The 15,264-nt window shown below is 43.7% G+C and overlaps 1 protein-coding gene across 6 annotated transcripts; it reads left to right on the forward strand.

Moving 5' to 3' along the window:
- The first annotated feature begins 803 nt into the window (after positions 1 to 803).
- On the forward strand, positions 804 to 13,717 carry CLBA1 (clathrin binding box of aftiphilin containing 1). Of its 6 annotated transcripts, none has more exons than XM_023927430.2 (6): positions 804 to 1,099; positions 3,407 to 4,093; positions 7,569 to 7,717; positions 9,123 to 9,252; positions 10,957 to 11,070; positions 12,059 to 13,717. In XM_023927430.2, the coding sequence occupies exons 2-6, from the start codon at positions 3,635 to 3,637 to the stop codon at positions 12,224 to 12,226; spliced, it is 1,020 nt and encodes a 339-aa protein (XP_023783198.2). In that variant the 5' UTR covers positions 804 to 1,099; positions 3,407 to 3,634; the 3' UTR covers positions 12,227 to 13,717. The 6 variants fall into 6 exon arrangements, with proteins under 6 accessions (XP_023783198.2, XP_023783196.2, XP_023783197.2 ...); XM_023927428.2 differs by lacking the exon at positions 804 to 1,099 and adding an exon at positions 1,753 to 2,701; XM_023927429.2 differs by lacking the exon at positions 804 to 1,099 and adding an exon at positions 1,763 to 2,681.
- Positions 13,718 to 15,264: the final 1,547 nt, after the last annotated feature.

Genomic DNA, 15,264 nt, shown 5'->3' on the forward strand with positions numbered 1-15,264 from the left:
AACACAGCAGGGCAGGTTTTTCTTGTGTTTTTGTGGGTTTTCATCAGCATTTTCCCGAGAGCAGAAGGCAGCAGTGGTTACACCCAGCAGATGCTGCAATTGCTCCACTGCAGGGACCCAGGGCTAGCAACTGGATTTCCCAAGGTGGGTTATAAGGTGCTGGAGAGACACAAACAACAGCGGTGCATGGCCAGCCCTTCACAGAGTTCCTGATGTTGCCCTGGGAAGAAGGTGCTGGAGGTTCTTTTGTTCCCACACTCTGTGGCAGCTTCTGAAGATCCCCAGCTCTCTCACAGCTCCTTGCTCTGCTGCAGGGACACCTTGAACTCAGCAGGGTTTGCAAATCCCACGCAGCCTTTCTCCTGATGTGAAGTGTGGTGGAGGAGAGGAGCACCTCAGCCTTTGTGCCGCCTGCTTGTGGCCCTTTCCTTCGAGAAGACAAAGGTGAAAGTGTAGAGCTGAGCAAAACAACCTCACTCACTGCAAAAAAATGTTGATCTCCCTTCAAAACTGAAGAGAGAGCTGGAAGCCCTGAGGTCCCCAGGGCACACAGTGACAGCAGCGTGGGGGTGACAGCAGCCCAGGCGGTGCCAGGCGCTTTGGGGCTGAATCAGCCTGGCTGGGCCGGTCGGATATCCTGAGAGCTGCAGGCTGCCACGGGATGGCCACGCAGGGCAGGAAACCGCTCCGAAGCAGAAAGAAAACAAATTACAAAAACCTTGCAGACACTTGCCAATAAAGTTTCTTTGGCTCTGCGTTCTGGGCATCGCTCCCAAATCCAGCCTCTCGCCCTCGGATAAAGCACTACAGCCTGGAATGAGAGTCAGATGCGTGGGAGCAGCGCATGTGTCTGTGTCTGGGCTGGAAAACATATGTACTGTAGTGCCTAGAGAAAGCTTTTTAGTTTGGGCCTTGCTCCAGAAAACCTCTTTCCTTGCTTTTACAACTGTCCCCTGTTCCTTGGGACTACCCAGATGTTTAACCCAGCCTGAGGACAGGGAGCTGAGGAGTTTTCTGTGTCATTCCCTCTGACCCCCAGGCCTGGGAAGAGCCAGCCTGGGGCATGCAGCCCCCGGCCCACACCTCTGTTCCTGGCAAGGTGGGTGGGATGGGATGGGATGGGATGGGATGGGATGGGATGGGATGGGATGGGATGGGATGGGATGGGATGGGATGGGATGGTCAGCTGGGCCATGGGGTGACCTGTGTGCAGCACTGGACCCACAGCTTCTGGCTTTTCTGGCTGGGAGGGGATCAAGCCTCAGCCTCAGCAGAGAGGGGGGACAGCCAAATATCTTGGGGAGCGAAAGAAGAGGGGGAGGAAGAGGGTTGTTGTTGGTCTTTTCCTACTATTCTATCCTGAGGTTCTGTTAATGGGTGGGCTGATTGTCACTTTTATGAAATCCATAACCTGGAAGTTTGCAACTATGTGGGAATTTTAGCTAGTCTCAAATGAAAGGCAAACGGGAACCACCACCATCAAGCCGTGCGTCCTCAGCCTGCCAGGCTGCAGCAAGAAGCTGGGGGAGGAAAAAAAAGAGTGAATACTTTTCTTTTTCACGTCACAGTTTGAACCCCAGCCCCTTCCCGGCGGGCAGGGCGGCTGTAAGCCGAGGGGTGCGGGTGGAACGGGGCCCGGGGCCGAGGATGGAGAGGCGCTGGTGGAAGCAGAGCGCGGGGAGCCGGCGGGCGCTGGGGATGAGCGGGGCGGAGGGATGGAGGGCTCGGCTGTCCCCGGGCGGTGCCGGCCCCGGCCCGCCCCGCACACCTCGGCCCGCCCCTGGCGACCTGCGGGCGGCGGCGGTGAGGGTGCTCCGGTGGGGCCGCTCCGCTGGGAACACTCGGGTGTGGACACTCCGGTCAGTCCCCTCCGGTGTGGACACTCCGGTGAGTCCCCTCCGGTGTGGACACTCGGGTGTGGACACTCCGGTGACCCTGCTCCGGTGACCCCGCTCCGGTGACCCCGCTCCGGTGACCCCGCTCCGGTGGCCCCTCTCCGGTGGCCCCGCTCCGGTGACCCCGCTCCGGTGTGAACACTCCGGTGACCCGGCTCCGGTGACCCGGCTCCGGTGGCCCCGCTCCGGTGACCCCGCTCCGGTGACCCCGCTCCGGTGACCCGGCTCCGGTGGCCCCGCTCCGGTGACCCCGCTCCGGTGACCCCGCTCCGGTGACCCCGCTCCGGTGGCCCCGCTCCGGTGACCCGGCTCCGGTGGCCCCGCTCCGGTGACCCGGCTCCGGTGGCCCCGCTCCGGTGACCCCTCTCCGGTGACCCCGCTCCCCGCCCGCTCCGGTGACCCCGCTCCGGTGACCCCGCTCCGGTGACCCCGCTCCGGTGGCCCCGCTCCGGTGGCCCCGCTCCGGTGTGGACACTCCGGTGACCCCGCTCCGGTGACCCCGCTCCGGTGACCCCGCTCCGGTGGCCCCGCTCCGGTGGCCCCGCTCCGGTGGCCCCGCTCCGGTGGCCCCGCTCCCCGCCCGCCCCGGTGCCATCGCGGGCGGAGCAGCCGCTGCCCGGGAGAAGCGCCCGCAGCTCCGGACGCGTTCCCCGCCCTGTCCCTCCCGGGCACTCCGCCGTGTCCCTGCGAGCCGAGGGACCTGCCGCAGCCCTGCTCTGTGCCCGGCCCGCCTGCGGAGGAAAGCGGGGGGAAAACACCCTTCGCTTCTGTGAAACACCGCGGCAGGTCGGCGAGAAGCGCGTTTAGTGAGTGGTTTTAAGCCGCCCCCCTCCTAAACAGCTCGGGAAAATGCTTGAGGATTTGGTTATGGGCTAATCTAACATGGTCGATGCTGCACTGTCTGTGTCATTTACAGATGCCAAACTGAATTTATTCGATCTGCCTCAATTACGTGAATGGCTATAGTAAAAAATATAGTAAAAAATACTATATATATATTATATTATTATCTATTTATAATATATAATATATTATTATATATTATATATTATTATATATTATATTATATATATATATATAATACTATATAGTAAAAAATACTATATTTTTACAGGATTCTAGTCGTTGGGATGGGGCAGCCTGTGCAGGCAGAAAATAGCATTATTCGAGTGTGCTTGAGGTCGATGAAGTAGTTACAGAAAATAGTTTTAAAGTGTTGGACATTGACTGTAGTTATATTGGTTTGTTTCCAGTATACTCAGTACTGGGTTAATGCAGTAACTTCTGTTATGTATTTGCTGAGTATTGTTCACTCATTTCATGGCTTTCCTGTGGTGTGGGCAGATAGTTCAGTGTAAATTTTAAATAATTTTGCCTACAGCAATTTTCAGTGGATAATGCCGGAATGTGTTTATTTTAATGCAAGCATTCCTTCTCCTACTTTATCAGCTATCTTTATTCCTACACAGGCCTTATCACAGAGGTATTTATTTATAATCCTTTCTTTGCAGGCTTAATACTCTCCACGGAAAGTGAGGCTGAACAACGTGCACATGCCGAGTACTGGAGGAGAGGCTGAAGGACATCCTGTTTTGTTTCAGCAGTGTTGTTATTCTTTGGGGTGAAATGAAGATTTTGATTTTGTTTTGGAAACACTCATATTTCTGATGCAACTGAACTTCAGTAACCTTTTTGCAGTACAGATTTCAACAAATTTTTTTTTTTTCTCCTGAACAAAGATGCAGAACTTGTCAGTGGTAGAAAGTTTTGCTAATACAGACATATCACACTGTGAGCCTCTAAAAGACCTGGCAGCTGAGACAGGTGTCGTGTCTCTCGATGAAAGTGGCTGTAACTGGAATGAAAGAACAAGTAATGAAGAAATTTTTAATCTTGAAGCAATGCAGCAAAGCCTCCCTGTAATGAACAGCAAAGGGAGAAGTTGTGAGGGGATTTCTGAGAGCAGCTTCAGTACCTCAGAACCCAGTGCTTCCTGGGGTGACTTTGAAGGCTTCAAGGAACCCTTAGACAAACCAGAGAGATTCAGTCATACCCCTGAAGTTTTGGTGAACGCAACAAAAGCTTCTGGAGCTGACCCAGACCTGCTCAGCGGAGACTGGAGCACTTCTGGTGCCCGGGTGTGTGCTGAGCCATCTCTGTGCCATGGGATGCAGGAGGCTTCGGGCTCTCTGAATGAGGTTCGTGTTCACAGCAAACCAAGGAGCAGAAATGCTCGTGTTGCTGCTCCCTACACCTCCAGATCTGTCTTCTCTGTGGAGGCTAGTGCTGCACATGCAGAGAAACTCTCCAGCTGCTTGGAAGCTACCTCAGGTGGAACAAAAGCAGCTCCTTTACAGTGTTTGACAAATACTCAAGCTGTCCTGCTGGAGAGCTTTAAAGAATGTAATGCACTATTTTGCTTCCAGGCACTAGGAATAAGTAGGCACATAGGCACGTAGGCACCTTGAACCTTGCCCTGAAGGACATGAAGTTTAAAATTTAGACAAGAAAGAACATAAGAAACAACAATTTGGAACAAATTGGGGAGGTGGGTGACAAAAGCAGGGTGGACAGAAATTCTGTGAGTTGACTGCAAACTTATTGAAGTAAACCCACATACCGTTGAGTTAGAAATTGGCAAAAACAATGTCTTTTATTATTTAGTATACTCAGTATACTCCCTGAGTAATATCAACAGTTTTTCTGGAATTTTAGACTGATGGTGACACACAAGAAATTAATAGAAATATGATTTTTTTTAGCATAGGATATAACATTCACTCTTAAAATACTAGAGATAAAATTCTGCATAAATAATGCAATGAATTCTTATCAGCACAAAGTAAAACCTGTTCAGGTAAAGGGTTATATCTTGTTGGGATAAATGTGTTTCCATGTGGACCAAACATGCATCAGCAAAGGAAAGTAACAAAAGGGAAGAAAGAACATAGAAATACAGAACAAAATCCCCTTGTTCTTACTACTTTAATCCTAAATGACAACATTTTAAAAAGGAGAATAATCAGCTAGGACTTCCATGGGGTTAATCTGTAGCAGTAGAATTTACTGCTTGTAGTCTGTTGGGTGAGTTTCACTTTGTGTAGGGAACTGAGACTTTTGTGGAGACAGGATTTCTTGCCCTTTGCCTAGGAATCTTACTTGTTGCAGAGGTATTACTAGGAAAATCACAAAGAAGCAGGTGGGAAAAGCTGCCCACACTGACTGAGTATAGATACACAAAATACCTGGTTATTGGTGTGAACAAACAGAGAATTCAATTTTTTTGTAATCCTGGGAATGGGGGACAAGAAGTCTTCTGTTGGAGGAAAAGAATGTTCTAATGACTGAAGCTGAAATGGAATATAACAGGTTGCTTGGTTTCTTTCCAAAAGCAACAGATCTTAATCTTACTGAAGCCTTTTCTTTATTTTGCATTTGTTAAAGGCAGAAGGAAATGTCCAGTACAAGTTAAATAAGTTACCCATGCTTAGAGTTTCAAGTTGTCTTTTCTTATCTTAAGGTAGAGAGACAGCCACAGAGCTGCTGGAGATTCCTTGGAGTGTAGAATATGTGTGTAGCCTTTATCCCTGTGCTTTTTGCATTGTTAGTTTGAGATCATAAAGTCTTTGAACTGGACTCTGGCTTCTGTATGATCAATAGGAAAAAGGCCAGGTGTGTTGGAAGAGACCTCTAGAAATCATCTCAGGTCAGAGGTCTGATATTCAGTGTTTATTGCTTCAGTTAATTAAATGACGTAAATTGGGGTCAGAATCATGTGTTTTAAGATGGAAACAATCATTAATTTCCTTGCAGTAGCTGGGTAATTTGCCTGCACAATTGAACACTCTGAGGATTTTTCACGTGCTCTTTAAACATTGGCCTTTGAGAGAGGGACTGATGCATGTGTTTAATCCATGGGAATTTTGATATAATAGGATATAGAGGATTTATTCAGAAAGTACCGATGTGAACTTTGTATATTGATTTTTTATAATTAGTACAAAGCCACAAGGTAAATGGAAATATACCCAAACTTTGTTTCAGAAACACTCATTGTAATAGACAGTAATAAAGGTAATGAAAATATCTTTATCTGTCTTGGCTAAACTATAAATTAGTGACTTGCATGTGTGTTGGAGCAGCACCAAGGCTCTACAGAGATGCTGCAGTTGAGGCAGAGCTGTGCTTCCCTCCATGCACTCCCTGGGTTTGTTAACTTCTCCCATCCCAGAGCCAAGAGCAGCTGCCTGGCTTTTCCTTGACTCCCATCTCAGTTTTGCTCCCTACCTGGAAGTTTTTTTGGTTTTTTTGTTTTTTTTTTTTTCCTTGGCCGTGTATGCTTTAGCAAGTGTTGCTTCACAGAATTCTGCTTCTCCAGCTTTGGTCAGGTTCCTCTACGTTGTATCCCTGTTGAGGTAATTTACAAATTGATTGAAACTATTGTTACACTTTGGGCAAAACGCTAAGGAATTTACCCAGAAGGTTTTGAATGCCCCAGCAGTGAATCATCAGGACAGGATTTTAGCAAGGCCTTACTTCAGGAGGGGGCAGCATGGGGCACAAGTTCTGTTCCTTGAAGCATGGTCAGAAGAGCAGAAGCCTTCTACCAGCTCTGTTGATTTTGCCCACTTATCCTTAGATTAAATCCATACTCTGTATTCACCCCACTTATCTGTGTTCAGTGTAATGAGACTGTGGAAATATTTCAGCTGTTTGAATTACAATTAGATGAAACTATAAAAATATGGAGTATATATGCTTAAGGCTTTTCATGCTAAATTGTTGATTGCTGGGCAATCAACTGACTGGTTCCATTCTTGAATTTTCACAGTGTAGCTGCTCTTGCCTTGCAGTCCCTGGGCAGGGTGGTGAAGTCAATTGATTTGCTTTTATTTGGAAAATTGCAGCAATTCCCTTCTTGAAGGAATAAAAGGATACAGCTTCCAAACTAGATGGCATGCCTCTAGGATAGGATGTAAATTATGCATGTTTTCCCTTGTATATGTATTTCTTAGTTGTCAGATAACCCTACTTACCAGTGGTTAGTTCCATGACACCTGTCTAGATCAGTCCTGTGCTGTGGGCAGACCTCTAAACCTCCTCCTCATCACTGCTTGAGGAGGAACAAGGATTTAAATCTGGCTCTGATTTTTAACATAGGCTGGAAAACGTTTGGTGCAAATGCAAGGCCAGGAACATCCTCACCCCAGCTTTTTTGCAGACTTGCATAGTGCAAGTGTTTATTAGTATTATAAATTGTAGTATTTGGCAGCTGTGTTACATTTGAATTTGGGGTGTTTGAATACTGAATTAGCAGAAGCTTTTGAATTGATGTGTAGGTTAGCCTTGACCTGGACTGAATTAGCTGAGCAGAAGGAGGAGTCATAAGTAATAAATATGCAAGTCTGTGACCGAGAAGCTGGGAAGTTAAAGTCTAAGGTTCATTAGAAACTCTGGGACTCTTGCTTCTTCTAATTCTAGGTACTCAAAATACTCAAAACACTGAAATATGAGCTCAGTCCCTCCATTCTGCTATGAATATTGATATAAATATAAATTCTAAAAACAAAAAAACAATCTCTAGAATTATTGTAGTCTTTGGACCAGGTCCTTCATGAACTATGGGGATGGTCTGTATGGTGTATGCAATAAAAATCTCTTTTTTTTTTTTAGGAAGACCACAGCTATGAAGAGACATTTATGTTGGGCTTTCCAGAAGTCTTTGTACCGCAGTCCAGAGAGTGCATAAGAAGCTTAGAGCAAGTTCTTGATGCAAATAATGAAAATGTTTGGATTCCTGAAATTTTGAAGAAACAACTTTGGTAATGAGTTTAGATTCCTAGTTTAAAAAAAAAAAAAAAAGAAAGAAAAAAGGTTCCTCATCAATTACACTGTTTGTTTCATAATTAAAAATAAGTGGTGCACTTAAAAATCTTTTTAATAGTGTTTTTTTCAGTGCATAGATCTTACCAGTTTTGTAGCATATTTTTAAAGGAAATGGATGGTGTTTTAGCCATTGGAAAACAATGAAGGGAATATATCAAAATTACAAATTCCTGCCTAGGCTTTTTCCTTCTGTTGGTGTGCCTCCTTATGACTAAGCCTCTGGAATGCCAGAACCCAACAGGCAGCCTGTTCTTCCTGTTTGCTTGTCCTTTCTTTACAGCACATCCCACTTATTTCTTCATCATTGGAGGCTGCTGCTTCTACTAACAACTTACTTGCTTTTTTTTTTTCTCTCTCCCCTCAGTTCTCCCAGTTGGTAACTTCTTCTCATGTTTAACCAGATGTGCTTCAGAATCTCTGGTGCATCTGTCTTCTTTCCTGGGCTATGTTAATAGCAATTAGTATCATTAACTAAGCTTTCTCTTGTGACAGCTGGAGCACTTCTAGTTTTGTTGTGTTTTTTAAGGATCAGCAGCTTCAGAGCAGTATTGTAGCTACTGAAGAGTGTTGCAGTTATTTTTTCATGGAGAAACCAGTGACAGACCACATTTGGGAAATGTCTTAAGACTCAGAAGAAATGAAGGTGAAACATAATGTGGGCACCCTTTTAGCCGAGTTCCCTTCATATGTGCTATATTTTAATCATCATCAAACTTGTGGAGAAATATACTTGTAAAGGGGGCTGCACTATTACAGCAGAGTGGCAAGTAAAAACAAAAATTTCCTCATCTACTGTGATGAGTAACTAAGGCCAATGACAAGTGCAAACTAAGAAAAGCCCAACTGAATTTTTATATGCAACGAATGCAGTGTAAGAATCCAAAGTACCACGCCAGGGGAAGTCTCTCCTTGCAGTTTCAGCAGTGAGTGCCTTTGGCTTGTTCTGTCCTGCAGGTGCTGCAGAGGTGAAGTGTGACCTTTGGGATGGAGAAGGACTTGAGAGACAGGAAAGGCAAAGTGCAGAACTCTCAGGGCTGAACTCTGCCCACATTTCACAGAATACTGCGAGCTGTTGGCATGTAGCAGTCTGACATGTGCTTCTGGTGCCCTTCTTATCTGAGGAGCACAAACATACACTTATGCTGACTTACTGCTTCCACTAATTGTCGTGCCAGCTCATTAGTACCTTGGGTTGGTAGCTTGGGCAAGTGTAGAAAGAGCTTTAAGATGAGTTGCTTGTTAGATCAGGGTTAGTATACAGCTGTATGTAGTGAAAATAACTCTTGCATATGTTCACTGGAAGCCTCAGCTCTAAACCTCAAATTGTGTTTTGTTTCCTAGCATGGATTCTGGAAACGTATGGGGAGCACTCAGAGACTTTGATAATACCCCCAGTTTAAGATATCCCTGGAGTAAATCTCACTGTCAAGAAAACCTCTTGAGTGTTCTCGGAATAGATGCAAATCAAAAGGTAACTGAACAATGGCTTTCCATTCTGCCAGCACAAACACTGGGTTGGGAATCTGATCTTCTGCAAGCTGTACATGCAGATGCATGAGGGACTGGATCTGGGTGAGTCACAAGGTTGGTTTTTTTTTTAACAGGGAGCTTTTAAAGACAATAGCTTAGTGTTTTCTCATCTTCATGTGTAAGTAACTAAGAAACTGTGCAGGATCACACTTTGTCTTTACATTGAAGTCTGCCCAGCACAGTTCCCTGTAGTTAGGTGGTACACTCAGCTTTGGTAGAGATGGAGAAGTAGTTTTCAGGTGCTAGAGGATCAGCTCCCTGGTGTGTGTGCTATAGGATTGTTTACTTTTTTTGCTCAGACTGTGAGAAGACTGTTAGCCTGTAATATCTTTCTGTGAAGTGAAAATCAGATCTGAATCAGAGGGGCTGTTACAGTAATTATTGGATGTTTTTACTGTGAAGAAACTGAAAGTGTGTTCAACTTCCCCTTTCCTCACATTATTCCTCTGTCTGCTTTTGTGAGGCTTGAGGGAGAATATGTTTTAAATTGGATTGAAACCAAACCAGCAGTGTTGAAAGATCTCAAATAGAAATATCTCTGTATAACAATCTCTTGTTTTGAGAAGATACAGGTGTCAGGGATGGTTTAGAATTCAGTTATTTAGCTGGGATTAATTAGTCACATGTAATTTTCAGAAGTAACGGTTTCAATTGATTATTTGAATGCTGAAGCACAGGGTTGGCAAGGTAATGATTTTATGGGCATATTTGACTTTTCATGCAAGTTATATACAAACAGAAGGACGGTGCTGAAGGTAGAAACCGATTTTGCACTTGAAAAAGTCACTTTGGAGAACTCTAATTTAACAGAAAGAGAACTGGAGACATTTCTCTAACATGTCTAAAGTCTCATTCTGTTCTTTTCTTGCCCCCCAGCATTAAATCAATGCCCAGGCAGCTTAAACTTCACATCATTACTTCTTATCTCTTACTGGAAAACTGTATTGCTTTTAACAATACTGATTAAGATGCATTTCTCAGCAATGCTTTGGTGCTAATTAAGGCTAATTCTAATTGGAAATGGCTTTTTTATTAATTGGAGTCACAGATTCACATGTGTAGGTGATGCCTTGAGGGGCTACCTGGAACAGAGACTAGACAGAGTTAAAGTTGGTATTTATTAAAATGCCTTCAGAGGATACACCTTGGGCAGTGCAAAGGCTACACCCCAGACAGATCACCAGTCTTCTCAGACAGATAAACGTTTGGTCTGTTTGCATATCAGAGGTTAATTGCCCAATTATAGCTTCAGGTAATGAAGTAACATTCCCTGGTTTGCTTCTCTCCCGATTTACTTTTGTTTATACTTTTCGGGCCTGAGGCTGTGTTGATGACCTTGGGTCTCAGGCCCAGAAGGATTGTTTAGTCTGACCAAAATGTGAAGGAAGGTAACTAGCATTCTGTACAGAGTCCAGAGTTATACACTAATGCAGTACAGAATCTGAAAAATACAAAAGGCATCATAGGACTGGTTCTGCATAAAATTGTTTTAATGCAAAGGGGGACACATGATAAAATACAGCTTCAGAAAGCAAAATTTAGTGGTTGTTATTTGAAGGAAACTTGTCTTTAGGTTGTATGTGTTGGAATCAGGTAGAAATGCATAAATAAATTCATAAGTAAAATGTAAATTATGTTTTTTCAGGACATTTCAGAGAACCAGGCTGATATTCTTGAGGAATCAGATGTCAAAGATAATGAGGACTTTAGATTTGATGGATTCAGTGTTAATGACTGCAAAGCATTGATCCAGACCAAGGTAAGGATTGTTCTGGAAGTGAGCACTTCAGAGAACCACAGAGTGTATTTAGCATGCTCCTCTCATGCTGTCCCAGCACCTGTTCTCATGTAATGATTTAGTCCTGGTACAACTTTTGGATGTGGAATTGGTTTTTGCTCTTTGAAAACTCTGACAGCTTCAGAAAGGATACCTTGGTGCTGGTTTGTTTCATGCCATAGCAATGCAAGTTGGAAGGAAAATTGTGTCATACTTCATTGCTGCAGAACACCTCAATCATCTCAGTCTGTTTTTTAGCAAGGTATTTTGGAGAAGTATTCTTAACCCAAGGTCCCTTCCTCAGTGGAGAATAAAACTGAGCAGCTGTTGCCACTGTGGAAACAGATAGTTTCAGACATGCTTTCACTCCCCTGTTTTATTCTGTTTACTGTTGTGGACAGTGAAGGTGTTTAACTGTTCTGGGAACCTTGTACACAAGAGATGATAAGCTGGAGAATTCAGAAATAAAACTTAAAAGGACTGTCCAGCTTATTCCTTCATAATTCTGTTCTGCTTGCTTCAGTGAGTACATGAAGGGGGATCACAGTGGCTGAATCACACTGGAAATGTGTAAAATACAGGAACAGGGTTTAGACAAAGGAGAAGTGGTTTGAAGTAGACAAAGAAGGAATAAAAGAAAAAAGAATTGTGGTACAAAGTTAAGGTAGAAGGACAGTGTATTTCTGGGATAGCCTTATAAGGGAAAGAACAAAAGCTGCAGCTTGGTGTCTCAAAGAAAAAGTCATTAAAAAACATAAGTTACTATTTCTAATTTAAGCTAAGTCAAATCATATAATAGGATGTTTTCTATTTATCTTCATATATATGTATTTTTTATCCTCTAAAAAAATTTAAATAATTTTTAAAAAATTATTTTAATGAAAATTTATTTAAATTAGGTTGACTTATGCAAAGTGATTAACCTCCTGTAGGATGGAAAAAATTAACTAAGTTTTCCTTTTTCACTCAGCTTTCTGTGTCACCAGACTCCAGACATGGTCACCTTTTCTCCTGTAACCTCTTTTTGAAGACCACGCCATCAAATGAAAAAGCACAGTGTATAACAATCCCCAGGAAGAAGCAGATTTTTGCCACACACAACCTAAAAATGAAATTTTTCAGTAGTGATGTTTGTTGAACTAAATGCAATTTTTAGCCTTTTTTATTTATTTTTTTTTTTTAACTGAATGCAGTCTACCTTGATTTTGTTACTGACTTGGTACTATAGACTACAGACATTCTTTAGGAAAGTGACATATTGCTGTATATGAGGGACCTAAGGCCATGTTATTAGAAGATATTTCTCCTCTTTAGTTTTGAAGTCAGATTTTGTAATTTTTCCCTGCTAGATTTTGCTGCAGAGTCGTGTCTCTTACAGTAAATGCTGCAGCTGCAGCCACGCTTCAAGATAGCTCTGGTGGAGCCTCCTGAACTACTGACCTTTCTGGCCTTAATGCCTCTTCAATCAAAACCCTTCTTTCCCTGCCAGAGCCTGCACAAGTCTCAGGTGTGTGGTAACGTGCCTTGTCACCATCTCTCCTCATACCTGCTCCAGTTTGGACCAGCTGAGATTGTCACTTTGTAATGAGTGTAGTGAGAGGAGCCTTCTTCATTTGGGACTTTGAGTGGGGGTTAGCAAAATAGAAGTGTCTTAATTTCTGTCTGGTGAAGCTTGCTGTGGTGATAGGGGTGGAGGCAGCAAAATGCTTCGTTCTGGCATTGGTTTCTGGCTGAAATAAATCACCTTATTGAAGCTGATTGTCACAGGACATTTTGGGTTCATTCAGCCACACTTGCATACCCTGCTTGTAAAAGCTCAGCAGAGTTGCAGTTCAGGACTTGCATCATGGTGTAAATGCCTGCCCTTTTAGAATTTTATAGAAATTATTGACTGTTGCCCATCTTCCTGCATGCCTGAGTGCCACAGGGGATGCACCTCGCTGTCATTGAGAAGAATCTGTGTTGGTTCCCTGCCACATGCAACAGCTTTATTTATTCATTGGCAGTAACTTTTACACAAGTTACAGATCTGTTTGCTGCTCTGGACATTGTGAATATGAAAACTTTATATGGCTTTTTGTTTTAAGGAGTTGCTAAGCACGGCAACTGATATTTTATGTGTTGAAAGCAGGGAACAAAGTTGGGTGTTCCAAAACTAAGTCAGTTAATTATTTAATGAAGCGCCTGTTCTGTTCTTAGATTTAAGAATACTATAAAGCACTGGCAGACTTCAATTCTTAATCTAGTAAAGTGTTCAGCAGTGACATTACAATTGTTGTAATAACTTAAGTGTTACCTCAGTGCTATTAGCATGGGATGAACTCTGTCCTGCTTTCTCAGTAGATGGAAGAGAGCATTTGGAAAAATGCTCTTTTAAAGTGGCTCTGCAGCTTCCCTGGCCATGGAGAGAGTCCTGCAAAGCCAAACTGGAAATTCCATATGGATACAAGAGCAGGGTTAACTTTTTCAATTAACTCTAGATTTGAATTAATTTTTCATTTCCCTTATATTCTTTCAGAGCTCTTAAATATGTATTAAATAGGTTGTAGTCATAAGCTCACAAAATGTTAAATTGCCAGTAAATGGTGAATGAATAGTTGAGGTTGGTAATAAACATTATTAAAATCAATTATAAGATTAAAATCCCATTTTTATGCTTTCAGACAAGCAGGGACCTGCAGAGGGGCTTGAGGAGGCAACTCATACTGTGTGCAACATTCACTAATGCATCAGAACCCTCTTTTCCTCTGGGCTTTCTATTTTGCCTTTCCTTTTGTGAGCATTGGATGAATGTATTGAAAAATGTTTTGCACTGTCACTCTGGGAGAAGAATGCATACGTCATCTTTCCCTTATATTAGCAGATTTTACAGCCCTGTCCAAGGTACAGAATGGAAAGAAAAAAGGGTTCAGCCCTTGTGATTCAGCAGGGGAGCAAACTACTGGGGTTCCAAAGGTGATGGGTTCCACCTTGCAGGTCTTTCTCTTTTGGACTGACACTTTGGTCCACCTGAGCCCTCACTGCCTGTCAGCACTGGCTGCAGGAGACAACTGAGGGACCCTGTAACTCCCATTTCCAATCTGAGATGAACAAATTCACCATCCCAGGGGAAAAGACTAGCAAAATTCGCATGGCAATGTAAATCAATTCAGCTTCAAGGCTGGGGAGTTCTGGCAACCCTCCAGCCCCCACCGGAATTTGGACACTACCGGCACATTTGGGGGTACCCGCAAAGACAAAACTGGACTCTGCCAGGGAGACCAACCACAGCCTAGCCAACCATTTTCAGGCACATTTCATAGTAAAGACGTAGCCTCGCCTTCCGTGGTTATCCTGGGGAACGAGGGGTGCCGGAAGCGCCTCTGGCGTGTTCTGCACAAGCAGAGCCCGTTGGGTTCCTTGAGTCATTTCCTCCTTCTGCTGTCCCTGGCAGGCAGCCCAGCGTGGCAGCACACGCTGTGGCCCAGAGGCACCGCTGTCTGCTCTGCAAGGGCTGCACACAGGACACGCCACTTTGTACCTCAGCACCTTTTAAGCTACGAATTTCACCGTTTCTCATCTTGGTTACGAGCTCTCAGCTCTGAAATCCTTAGTTTTGGTGAACTAAACGTGTCACTGTACCCTGCGTTTGCGGAAAGGAAATACCACAGACTTCTGACATTTGCTTAGGATTTTGGAAAGGTGAAAATGAGAGCAAGGCAGGAGTTCTGGACAGCAGAGCTGGACAGCAATGCCTCTTTCTTCTGATGGGATTAGAGGGAAAATACACCCACAGAATAAAGTTTTACAAAGTTCCCATCAGCAGTGTAATTACTGAAATGCTTCCTTTGTGGAAGGAATGCTGTAAACATCCCTTTGCAAAAAAAATCCCTCAAACCAACTTCATTGTGAAAGACTGAAAATTTGTCAGTGCATATTCTAAAATGTGGAATTTGATTAATTCTAATAATTTAAAAATAATCAAGAAAAAGAGGGTGGGACAGTGAGCCTCCAGGATGATTTCTAACCATACTATAGTCCCACCATTGGTTGCATATGCAGAAAATGGAGTGAAAAACAAATGAAAGAAATCTTGTAAAGGTGAAAGTTTTTTTTTTTTTCAAAATGCAAGGTCATTGCAGGATTTAAAAGCACTCTGGTATTTTTTAATGATGAAAATCAGCTTTAATAGTTTAA

The sequence above is a fragment of the Cyanistes caeruleus genome, chromosome 6 (genome assembly GCF_971803275.1).
Source record: "Cyanistes caeruleus chromosome 6, bCyaCae1.hap1.1, whole genome shotgun sequence".
Taxonomy (NCBI): domain Eukaryota; kingdom Metazoa; phylum Chordata; class Aves; order Passeriformes; family Paridae; genus Cyanistes; species Cyanistes caeruleus.